The 17,680-nt window shown below is 43.5% G+C and overlaps 1 protein-coding gene and 1 pseudogene across 1 annotated transcript in view; one reads left to right on the forward strand and one right to left on the reverse strand.

Moving 5' to 3' along the window:
• Positions 1-2,522: 2,522 nt before the first annotated feature.
• Positions 2,523-4,063, reverse strand: Mtf2-ps1 (metal response element binding transcription factor 2, pseudogene 1; annotated as a pseudogene).
• A 5,744-nt stretch (positions 4,064-9,807) lies between these two features.
• The window catches only part of Poc5 (POC5 centriolar protein), a gene marked incomplete in the record, with an annotated part of 29,637 nt that continues 21,764 nt past the window's right edge, over positions 9,808-17,680 (forward strand). Inside the window, 3 exon segments of the mRNA NM_001025647.1 lie at positions 9,808-10,017; positions 11,668-11,827; positions 15,137-15,254. Coding sequence (NP_001020818.1) covers positions 15,137-15,254 — 118 coding nt within the window.

Genomic DNA, 17,680 nt, shown 5'->3' on the forward strand with positions numbered 1-17,680 from the left:
CAAGAGGGTGAGGTGAGATCTGCAACATTTCAAGCCTTTCTTGGAATGCTGAAGGTTGGAGGTGTGTGTCTCTGAGGGTGGACTTGAGGTCTCAAAAGCCCACACCAGGACCCAGCCTCGAGCTCTCTGCCTGCTGCCTGTGGATCAGGATGCAAAGCTCTCAGCTCCTGCTCCGTCCAGCGTCATGCCTGCTTGCTTCCCAGCATGGTGATCATGAGCTAACCCTTTGGAACTGTGAGCAAATGCCCGGGTGAATGCTTTCTATCATCAAAGTTTCCTTGGTCATAGTGTCTCTTCTTAACGCTAGAACAGTAACTAAGAAACTGGGTATAGCTTCTCTTCTCTTTCCTCCCTTTAAGAAAAAAATAAAAAGAAGAAGAAAAGAAGAAAGCTAGTTACGTCATTCAGAATTGTGGAGGTTCTTATTATTCCAAATAATCCTGATCTGGGAACCCGCTCTCAGGAACTCTAAAGACCCCAAGGCCAGCATCTGGGTACTCAAAACCTCAGCAGGACTCAGCAATCCTCATAATCACTGCATCTCGATTCTCACAAGGAGCCTCACATTGAATTTCCTTTCCCTCAATGTTTACAGCACTAGAAGATGTTCTCAGAGCAGCTCAAGGCAGAGTCTCTACAATTAGGAAGGGCAGAAGGCTGACGAGAGCCAAGAGATGAACTCCTCTTGGCAATAAGAGGCCTGGGAGTGCCACAGGGCATGGAATCCAACCAGCCAAACTGTTCTGAATGAAGCCTAACCAGCTGAAAATCTGTGTGCTCCATCAAACACAGACCACTGACCTAATGGCGTCTGCTTCTTACCTGAAGCTCTTACCTTACTGGTCACGCTGTCTGTAATTCCACCATTGATGTATCAGGGAGTCACCTTTCACCACAGTCTTTGCACACTTTCCTGCCTGAAGTTGCTTTTCACACTTCCCTGATGTAGAAAGACAAAAGCAATGTTTTCCAAAGCCAGTGTTCGGAAAGCGTTGCCTCTATTTTCCTCACAGATCAGTGCACTGGGATAACAAAGCCCAGGGTATGTTGAAAAGTGATCTTGAGCTGATAAAGAAGTGAGGTTAAAAACCAGGTGGTGGCAGCATGTGCTTTTAATGACAGCACTTTTGAGTCAGAGACAGGTAGATTTTTGAGTTTAATGGCATCCTGGTCTAAAGAGTGCCAGGACAGCCAGCGCTACACAGAGAAACCCTGTCTTGAACAAAAAGAGAAGAAAAAGAAGGAGTAGGAAAAGAAACAAGAGGAAGAAGAGGAGGAGGAAGAGGAAGAAGAGGAGGAAGAGGAAGAAGAGGAGGAGGAAGAGGAGGAGGAAGAGGAAGAAGAGGAGGAGGAAGAGGAGGAGGAGGAAGAGGAAGAGGAGGAGGAGGAGGAAGAGGAGGAGGAAGAGGAAGAAGAGGAGGAAGAGGAAGAAGAGGAGGAGGAAGAGGAGGAGGAAGAGGAGGAGGAGGAAGGGGAAGAGGAGGAGGAGGAAGAGGAGGAGGAGGAAGGGGAAGAGGAGGAGGAGGAAGAAGAGGAGGAGGAGGAAGAGGAAGAGGAGGAAGAAGAGGAGGAGGAAGAGGAAGAAGAGGAAAAAGAAGAACAAGAAGAACACGAAGAACAAGAACAATAAGAAAGCATGCCCAGTGTATTGGTTCTCCTTTCAGGAAGTGGAGAAAGATCAGTCTACCCACATCTAGGCCCCACTAAAATAGAATGCCAGGTGGAAAATGCAGTATAGCTAGGGGGCCATAGCTAAACTGCCCCTTGAATTATTCACTAGGACCAGATAATTAAAGAGGTAGACAGTCAGACAAACGGGCAAGTGGTATATAAGTAAATTGACTTAGTTTCAGTCTTAGATTTTTTTTGCCTGGTCCCATAATTTGTATTGCATAGGTCACATAATCACACACATACATATACACATATGTGTATATACATTACATGCAAAGAAGATATTAAGATGACAATGAAGTCTAGTCACAGAGCAATTTACAGGCTCAATACTTTTTTATATTTTGCTTGAAAGAAATTTCAATTCTTTACAGTCTTTCAGTAGACATTATATACACTGCACTTTATGATATCTAAAGGGTATTGAAATAAATCTCTCCAACATTTTGGTAACAAATCACACAATGTCTCTCCAAATACTTGTGTTATCTACATGACCTGTTTGCTCTGATAATCACTAATCATAAAAATTGACTCAATGGAATAATTATGAAAAGTGTCTAACACCATCCATGGGTTTGAGTCATGTTTAATATCCTCTCCTAGAAACAGTCTACAAATCTTAATGTTAAAAAAAAACAATTAAGTCTCTCCTCTGGTTTTTAAAAGATATCTTTTTTATGACAATATCTGTAACATTGACAAGTATCATTAAGGCCAGTATCCTCTCCTTTTGTATTTTTTGTGTTTTCTCTGTTCGTTTTTCTAAGAAAGATAACAAAGCCACACTTTTTAAAAACTGTACCAACAGAAAACGAGCGCAGCGAACATAAGGTTCAGTCCCAGGGTCAGGACGCAGTCGCTCCTCCCCACTCCACAAGATACTGCACCTTTCCATCCAGCGTCACCCAGTGAGCCAAAACCCGGTATTTCTCGCCACATACTATTCTACCTGCGGCACCAAAATAACTAGTGATGGAGTTTTTCGGGTGATTGAGCTGTAACTCCTGATCTGCTAAGCTATTCAGGATTTCTGTGTTAAGTTCTTCGAACTGGTGAGCTTCTTTGCCATCATCGTCTTTAACAACTTCTGAGTTCTGAGTCTGAAGTGCTCTTCGTGGAAGGCGACCTCTTCTTCTCCGCAAATGCGGTATTGCAGCAGGCCACGGTCTTCCTGTGTGAGTTCTTTTTCTAGAGTCAGATAATCCATAATGCCTGGAAATGCTAGGCGAGGAGTTTCTTTTGCACTGGAAGCACCTGTGAGGTCCACATCTGAGGTATTGAATGAATAATACAATTCCCTCAGTTCTCCCTATAGAACAAGGTAAATCTAACTTCAGATTCTCTGAAACTGATTCCTTATCCAAAGGTAGCTCAACGGGTTTTTTTTTTTAATCTTTTTTTTTTTTTTTTTTTTTTTTTTTGGAGCTGGGGACCGAACCCAGGGCTTTGCGCTTGCTAGGCAAGCGCTCTACCACTGAGCTAAATCCCCAACAATCATTTTTTTTTTTTATATGAGCCAGGAGGATGACCTTTTTTTCTATCCCATCACTTACTCCCCTTGAGGCAGATAAATTCATGGGATGTTCCTTCAGGTTCTTTCTCTGCTTTGAAAGCCACATTTGGTGGCACAGGAGGAACACAAATTCGCAACCCAAACAAATGCTTCTTCTTCTTTATTTCTTTCCCAGACAGAAACATGATGTGGTAATCATTTAACACCTCCAGAACATGCTCATATCTTTCAGATTTGGGGGTGTCTGCCAGCTCTCCAGGGTGCAATCGATCCCAGTTGTCATTAATGTATGTCATAAGCTCAAGTTCAGAATCAAAGTACATCTTGTGAATAACACTTGAAAGGCATAGGCGTGCTGTATCTACCCACTGTCATTGTAGACATTTGAGGAATTCTGGTCCAGAACTGCAGACCGAGCAGATAAATATATAAAACCTACTTCCAAATAGCATTGGCTTTTGAAGGCATTGGACACAAGCCTCGTGAAACCACTGCTTACATTTGCAGCAACTGCAGCATCTTTAAATACCAGTCTCCAGGGCCTCCACAGTAGCAGTACCACTGACGGACATTGGCTTTATGACCTGCATCCCATTCACAGTCAGTCACACCAAAGGGTAATGTCTGCTTCATGACTTGCAGTGCTTTGGCATTTGGTCCTTTCTTAAGTGTGCCACCCCTCTTTGCTGTTGTTGCAAAAACACAAGGTCGACAAAGCCACTTTTCACCTGAATCAATCACACTCGAGTCAGTATGAGGCGTACGACACAGCTGGCAACATCCTTGACCACGCTTATCACATATAACCATTTCATTGGGAGCTTCTGAGTACTCTTCTTGACATATTGTGCAGACCATTTCCCCACTCCCAGTGGCTCCTGTTTGGGTGTTCTTCCAGAGAACCCAGGTTTTAGAACTGTCCCCCAATATGTGAAGCAGCTCTGCTTCAATATGTTTATCTTTTTGATAGTCCCAAGATAAAACAAGCCATCTGACCATCTAGCTAAGACATCTTGACCCTCTTGAAATTTACATGCTGGGCTTTTGGCTTTATGCCCATCCTGGAAAGACAGCTTGCTAAAGGATGCTGAGGTCTTTGGGTTTTGACATGAAGGCGACCACTTGTGGACTGGTGAATTACCTGCTCCCGTAGAGTCTCTCCCTAGTAGGAACTTCCATCCCTCTATTGTACAGCTCCAGTTTCCCTCCTCTTCTCTGGTAACAGTGATCAGCCATGACACCTCCACCACACTCCTGATCCCAATAGCCTTGCCACTACTCTAGTCCATGACGAACCATTTGGCAGCTCCTTTGGTCACTGAAGCAGTGCCAACCGCTTCATACAGGAAAATAGAAGCAATCATGTTCCCTGAAAGTCCAAGCACTCATTGGGCCCCCGCCTGAGCGGGAACCCTGTACACACACACACACACACACACACACACACACACACACACACACACACACCGAATTCCTTGGGCATGAGAATGTGTGTTCTCACCCGGGCCTCAAACACAGACCACTTAGCTATAATCCTTCACCATGTTGGTTTCCCTCAGACTACTCTGATCTTAGATTTTTATGTGTTCTATTATTTTTCTCAACTTCAAAGACCTTATAAATATTATACGGCTTTCCCAATTTTCACATTTAGTGTCACCTTGGAAGACCCAAGCAGAGATTTTTTGGTGGGGCTGGATGTTGGAGAGCATTTAGGATCATGAGATATGTTATGTAAAAGACATTAGGGGAGAAAGTGGTACAGTCCTATGGCGTCACGAGAAAATAATTTGCAAATGTGATTGTCAATGGTGCCAAGTGTGACAAAATCTGGAATTTCCTGCAGTCGTGTCTGTAGGGGATTGCCTCAACTGTACTGATTGAGGTGGGGCAGTCCACCCACTGTGGGTGGTACCATTTCCTGACTGAGACTCGGGACTGTATCAGAGGAGAATGGGGTCTGAGTAGCCTGCAGGCACTCATTTCTCCCTTCAGGCACCTAAAACACCAGCTGTTCCAAGTCCCCACTTCCATACTTTCCATCACGGTCTTAACTGTAAGCTAAAATGAGTCCTTTCTCCCTTAAGTTGCTCTTCTCAGAGCATTATTTAATCACAGCAACAAGAAAATCGATAAAGACCGTGGAGAATGTAAGGGCTGGAGGCCAGGAAGAAAACAATGAAAATAGTCCATCAAGAAAGAGTTCAACTGGAAGAGCTTGAAGGGGCTCGAGACCCCATATGAACAACAATGCCAACCAACCAGAGCTTCCAGGGACTAAGCCACTACCTAAAGACTATACATGGACTGACCCTGGACTCTGACCTCATAGGTAGCAATGAATATCCTAGTAAGAGCAGCAGTGGAAGGGGAAGCCCTGGGTCCTGCTAAGACTGAACCCCCAGTGAACTAGATTGTTGGGGGGAGGGCGGCAATGGGGGGAGGATGGGGAGGGGAACACCCATAAAGAAGGAGAGGGGGAGGGGTTAGGGGGATGTTGGCTCGTAAACCGGGAAAGGGAATAACACTCGAAATGTAAATAAGAAATACTCAAGTTAATAAAAAAGAAAGAAAGAAAGAAAGAAAGAAAGAAAGAAAGAAAGAAAGAAAGAAAGAAAGAAAGAGTTCAAGTGGAATTCAGCAATGGCTTAACCAAGAACAGAGGGGATGAGGTGAGGACAGGATATACTAGGACAGGTGCGAAACAGTCATTTTATTAGCATTTTCTTGAAGCATCTTCTGTTTTCCTCCATCTTCTCAAGTACTCCCCCCTCTTTTTCAGGCTCTGCTATCACCACACAATCTCTATTAAAGAGGGTCAAGGTTCCATTCTGGGTCCTCTGCTTATTTTACCCACCATGCCATCTGATCCTTTAATCTAAACTGCAGTCATCTGTCCTCTTTTGCCCCAGGCATCTATGTGACAAACCACACTAAAGCACAGTGGCTTTAGGCAATTAACATTTATTTGGCACATGACTCTGCAGAAAAGCTTTTCAGTCCTTTTGGCACTGCCCTATAGGCTAGGTCTGGTTTTATTATGCAGGCTGGTTTTCTCATGGGGTTCTCTAATATCTGGGACTACAGGTGTGTACCATCATACTCCTGTAAGTACCTGTAAGTGTCCTGTAAGTACCTGAGTGGGTACTACCAGTCGAACCCAGGCGTGTTCTCATGAATAAGACAGAAGGCAAGAGCAAACCATACCAAATACCTAAGCATTTTAAAGCTTCTGGTCATATCTTGTAGAATGCTATGTCAGAAATGTAGACAAACACATCTGTGTCCTTCCACAAGGTCAGCCTGGGTAGAATAACAATAAATTCACAAGGTATGGTGGCTTTATTTCCACACTGTTCAAGTAGTCTTCATTTTCTTGCAACCAACCTTGCTAGGCAAGCAGTTTCATTTGCTTCAGTCTTAGTGATTAACAGTCAGGTCACACAGGAAAAATATCTTTATTTACATATAGATGGAGAGATAGATGGGTGATTATGTACATTACAGAAGGGATATGAAGGGTTAAAGAGGCCATAGCAGAGATTGGGGGGGGGGGGTTCAAAGAAGCTGAACAGAGGCAGAAGGGGACGTGATAGAGGTGCAGAAAGAGTGTCTGTTATAGGAGGGGTCAGATAATTAATCCCACTGGAGGTCTGCTATAGAGTCAGGGCTGCATCATACTTCCGGAGAATGCAAACTGTGGAGGTGAGGGGTAGAATCAGGTCTAAACAGATTAACTGGCTCATGCCTGTGGGGCCATAGAGATCTGTTAATCCCTTCACACACACACACACAGACACACACACACACGCACGCACGCACGCACATGGACACGCACATGGTGGTCAGATGACAGATTGGTGAGCCTTTCACTATCAGTGTTAAGAGTTTTCCTTCGAGGAGTCCAAATGAGGAAGTTACACCCTTTTCTCAATCTGGTCTCAGGCGTGTTTTGCCTGGAATGTTTTAATATGCTCATAAGTAGAAAGTAGTATCCTTTCTTCTTATAGAAAGGAGTTGTTAGTGTGTGTATCCTGAGTGGTGTTGGACAGTGCTGTTTTATGTGCCCACCATGATGCACTGCCATTGAACTTCTGCACTCAAAATGGAGCCAAGTGATGTTGGTAAGATGGAGTCTCTCAAAGCAAGGTGGAGTCTGAAAAAAAAAAAAAAAAACCCATGGGCACAGCCTGATCAAACACTGCACAGTGTTCCTTAGCGTCCTCTGGGGCCCAGGTGGGAAAGCAATAAGATCAGGCAAATGCCACAGATGCAAGGGAAAGATGAAAAAGTGAAACCATTTCCAAAACAATCCACATCTATTTATGAAAACTCCCGATTTAGATCTATAGATCCAAGCTCCTTCCTCTACTCTGGACATGTTTATTCAATGATCCAGGGAACAGCCCACTTGCAAACTCCAAGCATTTTATTTAAAGCGTATTTAACATTGAATTTTGATCTTCTTTCACAATCTGCTCTTCTGACGCTCTCTTTTCCAATACAATATGGCGATACCATCCACTGTTACTCAAGCCAAGTAGTCCTTGACATTTTTCTCTCCGACAAGATCCATAAATTCTATCTTCAGAACACCTCATAGAAAATTTCTCTTCAGCCTCCTTTAAGTTGTTTTTAATCTCTCTTCTAAAATCCTAAAAATAAATCATTTACCTTTGAGTAAAATCTCATATTTTTCTTGAGGTATTCAGTCTGGCCTCCCCGCCATGCTGGTCCAGCCAGGCAAGTGGGCAGCTTTCTCTTCACTTTTGAGATTCCTGCATCACTGACTTTTGTTCATTATCCAGCTACAGGAGCCAAATCAATGAGCTCCGGTTTCAGTGAGAGAGCATGTCTCAAAAAATAAGGTGGGGTGTAACTGAAGAAGACACCTGACATGAACCTCTGGCCTCCACACACAGTAGCACACATACAAGTATGAGGAAGAAAAACACTGGATTATAGCAACGGGAACATACAAAGATGCATGTGCATGGGGTCTATTAGGATTTCCTCTAGGCTCCGCCCAACAGTTACCTAGCAACAGCCAGGTACCAGCCTGGCCTCAAATGCTCTCTCAATCCCTCCCTCCCTCCCTCCCTCCCTCCCTCCCTCCCTCCCTCTCCCCACCCCAACCCCAGCCTGCCTTTTACCTTCTTCATCTCTTCCTCTCTCCTCTCTTTCTGTCCTTTTTTGTCCCCATTTCTCTGCCTCTACCCCTCCTCCAGGTCCTAAATAAACTCCCCTTTATACTACTCCTGTCACATGACTTGGTTATTCAGAACCACTGCCATTACCACTCCTTTTATAAAACACAACAGGGTCACCAAGTAGTATTCAACTAAACAACAATTATTAGAACAAAGTATAGAATTACTTCTAGTGTTAGTAACTTGTCTTTTAAAATAAGCTTGGGGGGGATGGAAATCAACATAGCTAATGCCAAAGAAATTTCTGGTGATTTTCTTCATTATCATTCAAAGTAAGAGTTAGTGAAATGGTTCAATGGGTAAAAGCATTTATCACCAAGACTTATGACCTGCGTTCAATCCCCAGGTCAAGTCACACGTGGTGAAAATAGAGAATAAACTCCTCCCTTGTCCTCTACTTCCACATATGCACCGTGCCCCTCACCACACACACACACACACACACACACACACACACACACACACACACACACAGCATAACTTTTAAAAGATAATAAAAATCTAGCTCTTGACAAATGCAAGTCGGTGAGGCTCCAGTCGTGCCACTTCCGTATACAGAAATAAGAAAGTGGCATCATCTAGGTTACAAAAAGGGAGGTGTATCAAACAGATTATTATTTTCTAGATTGGGGTCTTAACTAGCCGAATCCTTTCACCTGGACCTTTACATATCTCTAGTCATATTTATCACCAAGTGTAGTGAAAGGGTTGAAAAACTGGTGTTTTTATATGTCCGTGTGATGTCTGTTTTAATATATTGACTCATTTAATCTCCCTAGACCGTACAATGTGGGGTAGCACTACGGAAGGTGATAATGAGTGCTTGGTAAAACGGAGTTTTAAATTGTAATTGTGATCTGTGTTAAGGTCGATATTCCACCAAAAGTTTCGGCCTTGCAACCTATAGCATTTAGGTCATTGGCAAAACTTAGGCGGGCAGTGTTTTATACCCTCATCTTCAAAATTCCTGACATTATTTGTTAAACTCAGACTCCCTAATCCAAAACTAAAGAAATCAATAGAGCACCTCGGGCGTTTGTATTTTTAGGACATCGCCAGGCCAGCGATTCTATGGCCTGCTGTCTGTGCATGAAACTAAATAAACCTCGAGGCTTTGTGCCAAGACCAAACTCCTTGTTGAAAATCAGCAGCATGCAGCTTTTGCAGACTTGCGGGGATCAATTAAATTTGTCTGCACTGCCGCCCCGTAGTAGTCTTCAGCCACAGAGCAGCATTAAGCATGCGCCGTGTACCGGGAACTCTGGGCGGGCCTTTGCCTGTAAATCTCTGACTTCCGGCTTCTCCGGCAGAGACCCCCTTAGGCTCCGCCCACTTTCCGAGGGCCAATCAAATGTAAGATTGCTGAAGCTGTGGACCAATGGCTAGATCTGTCTTTCATCAGGGCCCCTAGTTTGAAACTGTCAAGTGGCTGCTAGGGAAGCCGCTGTGCTTGCAGTGGTTGTGGCGGTGACGCCGGCTGTCGCGGCGAGTCGGGAGTCGAAGTTTGGCGGAGACGGTGACTACCGGTGGCGGGACCCAGGCCGGTTCCTACCAGTCAGTTTTGGGGGCATTGTCCCTGGAGGTGCCCAGAAAGAGGACACAAGTGATGCAAACTAAGTAGGTCCTGCTCTTTAGGACGTGAGGAGATAGTCTGACATAACGTTGTGTTTTATTAAGAAAGAGTTGAGTTTAAATGGAGCTGGATTGAAGGGTGGTGAAATAAAACTTGGAAGGGACTGGCGCTCGCCCTCTCTTTGCATGCAGTTAGGATCAGGGAAGTCGCCTTGCTGCCAGCTACACGTTGGTTCCTTCTCTGCCTCTTTGAGGTTGCATTTCAATTCCCGGAGCCCGCTTTTCAGTTAAGATATACCCGTGGCAAAGAGAAGCATTCGAACTATCTTGCGGTTTCTGCTTACGTTAAAGAACACTGAGAATGTAGTGGAATGATGTATGTCACCCACTAAAGCATCATTCTTCTGAACCCAGAAACTGTGAGGAAGCGCCACTGTTGTCTCAAGTTGATTGCCATGCCTGTTTGCAAAAATAGCGTATTTTCCAAAAGTACCATCGTTTTCTGACTACAATATGTATTTAAGAAACAATTTTGACATCTGAGCACACCAGCCCATTTGTTACTAAAAAATCCACAGTTCCCAACTCTGGTTGCCTATCAGGCCTGCAAACAAGTCATAAGGGAAGGTGTAATTAAAATTTAAACGGACCAAATTACCACAGTGGTTGATTTGAAATTAGCGAAGTATTCATTCCTTCATGTAAATTTGTGCTTGTTTTATCTTTCCTTCATGGCTTAATGGAACACAGTCGCAGCTCAATTTAGTTTACTTATCTTCTGTGTGCATACCAATGCTGAATAAAAGAGAAATTCCCCTTCCACAATCCGGCTGCAGCCTGGCGTTCAATTCCGTGGTTTCCCCTACATCTCTCCCTTCTTCGTCAGTGCCTTTATCTCATTAATTTTCTTAGCAAACTGTCATCAAGGCCTGTTCCAGAAGCAGCTGAATCTGTCACAGATGTCACAGCAGCTTCCTGAGTTGCATGCTGAGGGCCTTCCTTGCCCCTTTTGGCCAGTGACCTCATCCTGCTCCCCACTCAGTTCCAGTGCTCCGGCTTCCTCCAGTCTCACTGCTGACTCTTCACTGTCCTTAAAAGTTAGCAGTTTAGATTCTCACAGCAGTCCTCCATTAGGGTTGTGAACTCCTTTGAAGCTAAAAATCCTTCTAGAAAAGATCCATGTTTATAACCTAAAAGGTGCGTGCAATTGTGTCTGGTCTTCAGGATAATAATTATTTACCATAATGGGTAATCCTATTCACCCCCATTTCTTTAGGATACTCTTAAAAGGTCAGTGCCTCCTCAGTGTAAATCCCCAGCCTATGCTTGTAATGCAGGGGTCTAGGCTAGGCGCATCCCAGCCATTATGAATTCCAGTGCCTGGAACAGTGTCCTGAGTAGCAACAGCTATCCTTCTATAACCACAGTCAGCAGACTGATCCCCAGACTCTGCAGATACCTAAGTCTTCGGATGCTCAAGAGACCTGAATAAAATTGCTTAGTATCTGTGCGTTGCCTGCTAGGCATACCATCCTTCACACTTCAAACCATGTCCAGTTTACTTATAACCCTAATGCAGCCAATATAAATGCTGGGTGAGTAGTTATTGCACAGAATTGTCCTGGGGATGGTGATAAGAAAAGCCTGTGCATGTTCAGTACCGATGCAATTTTAAGAAAGACTTTTGACCCACAGTTGAATGCATCCATGGCCGAGGGACCGGGACATACTGAGGGCTGACTGCTGTGTGCCCACAGCTGTTCCCAGTGCTTCAAAGTCAACCTCATGCTCACACAGCTGGCACTGAACTCGCCGACCTTCCTCCCAGTCTCACTGGCCCACAGTCCTTGCTTCGGTGAGTAGCAGAATACTTCATCTAGTTACTCTGGACACAGATATGTCCGCATCTGTAGTCCCACTCGGATGTTTCAAGTGCTCATTGATCATGAGCTCGTATGGTCACCACTGTAGCACAGCCATCTCAGAGCCACACCTCAGAGCCCTTGCCAAGGCTGCATTCACATTTGTCTCCTAGGTCAGTTCTGAGGAGAACCTTTACTGCTTGGATTACTATAGTTGGCTCCCGATGGACTGGACTCTAGGTTTAGAATCCCAGTCCGTCCCAAAGCTTTCAGAGTAACGTTTCTTCTCTTAAAATATCAGTCTTTTAAAAGGGCAGTGTTCGGAAATGTAGCTGTACAGTAAAGGTCTGGCTTTGCATAGCTGCATGTGCATCCAGTCCTCAGCATTGCAAATGTAAGTAACTAACTAACAAGATTGTTTCACACACTTAATATCGTATGTGAAAATTCAGCCTCTGACTGTGAAAGGTCATAATTATAGCGCTTGAGTCTGTCTCTCAGGACGGACCCCCACGTCTTTCAGGTCTCAGTACCTGGGCCATGCTGTCTGACTTACTGCTGTTCAGATAGTTTGAAGAGTTACTGTTTGCCTTTTAATCCACCCCCCTTTAAGTTGTTTTCTTTAGTTAAGACATAATGATTTCTATGTGTATGTTTCAGTATGTTGTAATGTATAAACTTAATTCTCTTAAAACAGTATTCCCAAAATGTAAGTATCTCAGAAAGGGAATTCTTAGGGTGTCTTAGTTCAACATAACACAGGAAAGCATTTGGTCCCTGGGTAAGGCTGAAGAATGGTGACCACATGCTCTTCTCTGACTCAGCCTGCAGGAAATTGTTCCAAAGCATCTTTCTTCAGACTTTTGTGTATTTAGCACACCTCTTTGAGGGTATTATAGAATCACAAATGTTGGAAGTAAGTCCCTTGTCTGGCCCTATGATTCTTGCTTGTAAGTGCTCAGTATGTTCAGTTGGGTGATTTCCTTTAAATGACATGAAAAATATTTGCAAGTTAGAGCACTGTTGCACTCTGTGTGTTTAAAAGCTGAGGCTTCGGGGCTGGGGATTTAGCTCAGTGGTAGAGCGCTTACCTAGGAAGCGCAAGGTCCTGGGTTCGGTCCCCAGCTCCGAAAAAAAGAACAACAAAAAAAAAAAAATTATAAAACCCTGTGTAATGGTGCACACCTTTAATCTCAGCACTCGGAAGGCAAAGGCAGAGGCAGAGAGATCTCTTTGAGTTTAAGGCCAGCAGGGTCCAGATAGAGAGTTCCAGGACAGTCAGGGCTACATAAAGAGACTGTACTCCCCCCGAAAAATTTAAACAAAGTATTAGTTTGTGGCAAAACCAGAAATGCATTTTTTATTTACTCATTCCCCTCACAGTGAGGTATTTGCATTTACAATGTTATCAGCTCTCTACTAATTTGGGGAGTATATTGTTTTAAGTTTTCTGAAAATAGCCATGAACTATTTAAAAAGCTTTTTCTGCAAAGGTTTTAACATAATGGGAAAAAAACCTCAGAATTTTGGAACGTTTTGTGAAATGTTCTCATTTAACTGCCTCTGCCAAATGCTTTCTTCTTTAATGAAAAGTAGCAGAATGTCAGCCATCTGAGGTTCTAGGGCTCTCTGATGTTCTGTGCAGTGAGGTTCTCGTTCCTGTCACCACTACACGACATAATCTGCCACCTTGAACCTGGACACTGACAGATGAGTTAGGAGAATGGTCTAGTTAAGGTTCTGTTACTTTCATGAGATAGTCAAATCCCACAGGCCATGCTGTCTAACTACCTTAGCTGCAGGGAGGTGGAAGAAGCAGATGACCATTTCAAACCCTGGGGCTTATTAATTTACAGGGAAAAAAAAGGAGAAATGGGTGTTCCTGGTCAATTAGCAAGGATACTGCAGAAGACTTGGAATTCTGTACATTTTTTTTTTAAGACCAACAAATACCTTATATCTTATCCCAATGTATCATATCAAGTTAAGGTTGCCTTTCTTCTATTTTAACTACCAGATATGACTTAGAAAAAAGTGTTTAATTTAAGAATATTTTAACCTATTTAAAGAATTATAATTACTTTTATCAATATGAAAATTATACATTATGACATGCTACATAAATTCTTTTCCTGACACAGAGTTTTACTTTGTGTCTTCAGCCCAGGCTAGCTTCTAACTCCTGAACCCCTTCTCTTCAGTCCTCAGTGTTCCAACTGCATCCATGCTTACAGCCTCACGTGCTACACTTCCTAATACTAGGGAAGCAGTGAAAACTCTGTGCTTAGTGCCTTGAAAGGGAATCACTAACAAAGAGGACTTGATTACAACCCTGTGAAGAGGGCTCTGGTGCTAAGGTTTTCTGTCATATGCCTTCTGTCACTATATGGGTGTCTGATTCTCCCAGGTCATTAATATACAAAAATTGTGTTTCTTTCACCTAATATTTAATTCATGTGTGTGTGTGTGTGTGTTAAATAGAATCCAAGATGAAACTCAAACCACCTCACCCTTTCACATTGAAATTTCACAATTTTCAGACAGAATAATACAAACTCTTTTACAAACAATTTTACTTAAAATTCAATGCTAAAACAGAGCTATAATCATACATATTTATTTTTTTAAATGCAAATCCATGGCATTTTCTTCTAACAACAGCAGCAAAAATAAACCAGCTGCCTTGATGAGTGTGGCTAGGGGAAACAAAACACTGTGTAGTTTCAGCAGCTTGACCCTCCGGTTTGCTTCTTGTGAGTTACATAATATCAAGGAAGCCGGTGCCTTCTGTGGTGGTGTGTGCTAGGCTGCCAGTGGCTCAGGTGGCTGAAGCAGGAAGAGTAAGGGTTAATGGCAACCTGAGCTACTTAGCAAGTCCCAGTCTGGGGAATATCAAGAATCCTGTTGAGAAAAAGAGGGCGGGGGCTTGGGGATATTGAAAGAGTGAAGACACAATGGAGAGAGAGAAAATATAAACTGAGTCTCAATTTAAGTTCTTGAAAGTGATAGCTTTTAATAGCGTGTCTTGTCTCATCATCAGTTAAATTGATATGAAATGTAAGAAAGAGAAAGAAGTGTTTTATTGAATCACCAACATGTTTCCTCTTTAAACATTTAACTGTAAATGTCAAAGTCATACCAGAAGCACTCAAAAGACTCAAGCTTAGCAAAAGAAGTAAACTTTTCTGTATTGTGGTAAGTATATGACTATTATGTGGTTAAATAGGTTTCTTAACAACAAAAACCTGAGTGTTTGGATGCAACATTGTAGCTGTCACAATGCACTTGTTCTCGGCTTCTGGCAGGAGGAATATGAAGAACTGCTTCGCTATGCTGTTGTGAACCCAAATGTTGAGTCTGGTGTTTCACGGCCGTCTCACCTTAGAGGAGAAGCGGTACCGGACAGATTTCCTGTGCTAGGTATGCTTCACCAGCCAGGTTACGTACAGTTGTCAAGATACCAACCCTTGTGATCCTGAGTCTGTTGGTGGTGCTGACGTGACTATAGTGATGTCCCCACCGCCAGCGGGCTCCTCTTAACCCATGCTGTGAAGCAGTATAATGTTGGCCTGCCTCACATTTACTGTCATTCCTGCCTCTTCTGACAGCTGGATTTTTATTTAAACTTGAGTTGAATTTTAACTTTATGAAAAGTAATCAGAGCAACACAACAGTGATTATCTCTGTACATGGGTTCTGGGATTCCATCCTCAAATCCTCAGCTTACATGGCAAGCACTTTGCCTGCTGACTTCTCTTCCCAGCCCTTGTCCGTTTAGCAGTCTGCAGCACTCGAGTGTGCTCAGTAGGAGTTGTACATTAAGATAATCAATGTAGAGCCTCACAGTGGAGGTGCACACCTGTGATCCTCACACTCGGGAGGCAGGGGCAGGAGGATGTGTTGTATGCCTCAGTTCCTGATCCAGGAGTTTTATGCCAGATTATTCTGACAACCAAATGCCCAAGCCTTGGGATCCAAAGGCTGTCCCAACCCTGCCCTCCGAATCCCTTAAGTTGCCCTGTGAACCCCATACGGATACTCATACGTTGTTGGCAATGTTTCTGTGGCATGGGGAATAGTTCAGGTCATCAGGACAAAGGCGGGCCTATTTGTGGACTCTCGGCAGTAGATTTAGTATCGATACAAGCCAGGTTGTGCTTGGATAAAGGGGTTAAAGGAAGCAATGGAAAGCAAGCTTTTTCCCTCTTCATTCCTTATTTAGTGACGAGCGAGCTCCCACCGTTCATTCTGCATAAGCACTCTCTTCGTGGGTGTGTATATGTACAAGTATGTTTGCAGATGACATCGGGTTCTAGGGACTGAACTCAGGTTGTCCAGCTTGGCAGCCAGCGTCTTCACCTGCTGAGCCATCTCATGGTCCCTGAATGAATACTCCCGAGAGGGTTAGAGAGCCAACATGGGCAGGATCACACAGCCGCCGCAGTTCACAGAGGCAAAAGCTCCTGGGTCTCTGCTAAGTGAGAGCCCTAGTCTCTTCCTCATCCCCAACATTTGTAGATCTTCACACATGTACACTATCCCTGTCCTGACTGCTGCACTGGAACAATAGTGCCATGACCAGATAAATAATTTACTATGGCACAGTTCTTCTACCTAAATTTCATTTTTTAAGAGATATAAACCTTGGATTTATTCATTGTACATCAAGGGTGGCAGTCATATTTTAGCTACCAGGTATTTTTCTTTTTCTCTTCCTTTCTTTCTTTTCAGACAGGGTTTCTCTTTGTAGTCTTGGCTATCCTGGAACTCTGTAGACCAGGCTGGCCTAGAACTCAGAGATCTCCTGCCCCTGCCTCCCAAGTGTGAGGATCACAGGCGTGCGCCTCCACTGTGAGGCTCTACATTGATTATCTTAATGTACAACTCCTACTGAGCACACTCGAGTGCTGCAGACTGCTAAACGGACAAGGGCTGGGAAGAGAAGTCAGCAGGCAAAGTGCTTGCCGTGTAAGCTGAGGATTTGAGGATGGAATCCCAGAACCTGTGTAAAGCAAGTACAGTAGTGTGTCTGTAGGTCTGCAATCCTAGTGCTCCTACAGGCAAGATGGAAGGCAGAGACAGGAGAGCTTCTGAAAGCTCAAAGGTCAGTAGCTGGCATGCACAGCAAGATGGAGGACAGGCACATGCCCCTCACATATACACACAGACTGTAACTGTATTCATAGTATAGATATAATATGTGGTATATGCATACATACATTACAGAAGATAGATAGATACATAAAGTGAACAAGTGTCCTCAATAACTGGGCAAGAAGTACATGAAAACTATTTGACTTCTTTAGCAATCAGTGAAATGTAAATTAAAACCATATCGAGATCCCCGTCTCACCTTAGTAGAAAAGCCGTCATCCAGAATACAAAATCCCAAATGCAGATGAAACTGAGGGTCAGAGATAGACTCGTATAGCAGTGCTGGTGGGAATGTACACTCAAACAACACTAAGAGAGACACCATGGAGATTCCCTCAAAGCTCATGCATGGACATGAGTTATGAAAAACAATATAAAGTTAGTTGTTTTTCTAGTTCTAATTCTGTCGTGGACTTTTTGGTTTTGATGGTAAGTAAATGCATAAAACTGTGTTCAATACTAAAAGTATAAAATGTAATGTGGAGCTTCACAGCCTCGTTCTAAATGCCAGTTCTAGCTATTGCATTGTGTACATGTAGGGTCTGGTTAATTTTGATGTCTGATTTGATTGATTTGCAAGGTTGGTTTTTTTTTTTTTTAAAGTAAGGCGTATAAGATTCAAAAAAATAAACTCAACCTAGAGCTTGCATCTGAGCCAACCGCCGCTCACAGCCGTGAGAGCTGGGATGCGG

Source organism: Rattus norvegicus, chromosome 2 (genome assembly GCF_021556685.1).
Source record: "Rattus norvegicus strain SHRSP/BbbUtx chromosome 2, alternate assembly SHRSP_T2T, whole genome shotgun sequence".
NCBI classification, from domain to species: Eukaryota; Metazoa; Chordata; class Mammalia; order Rodentia; family Muridae; genus Rattus; species Rattus norvegicus.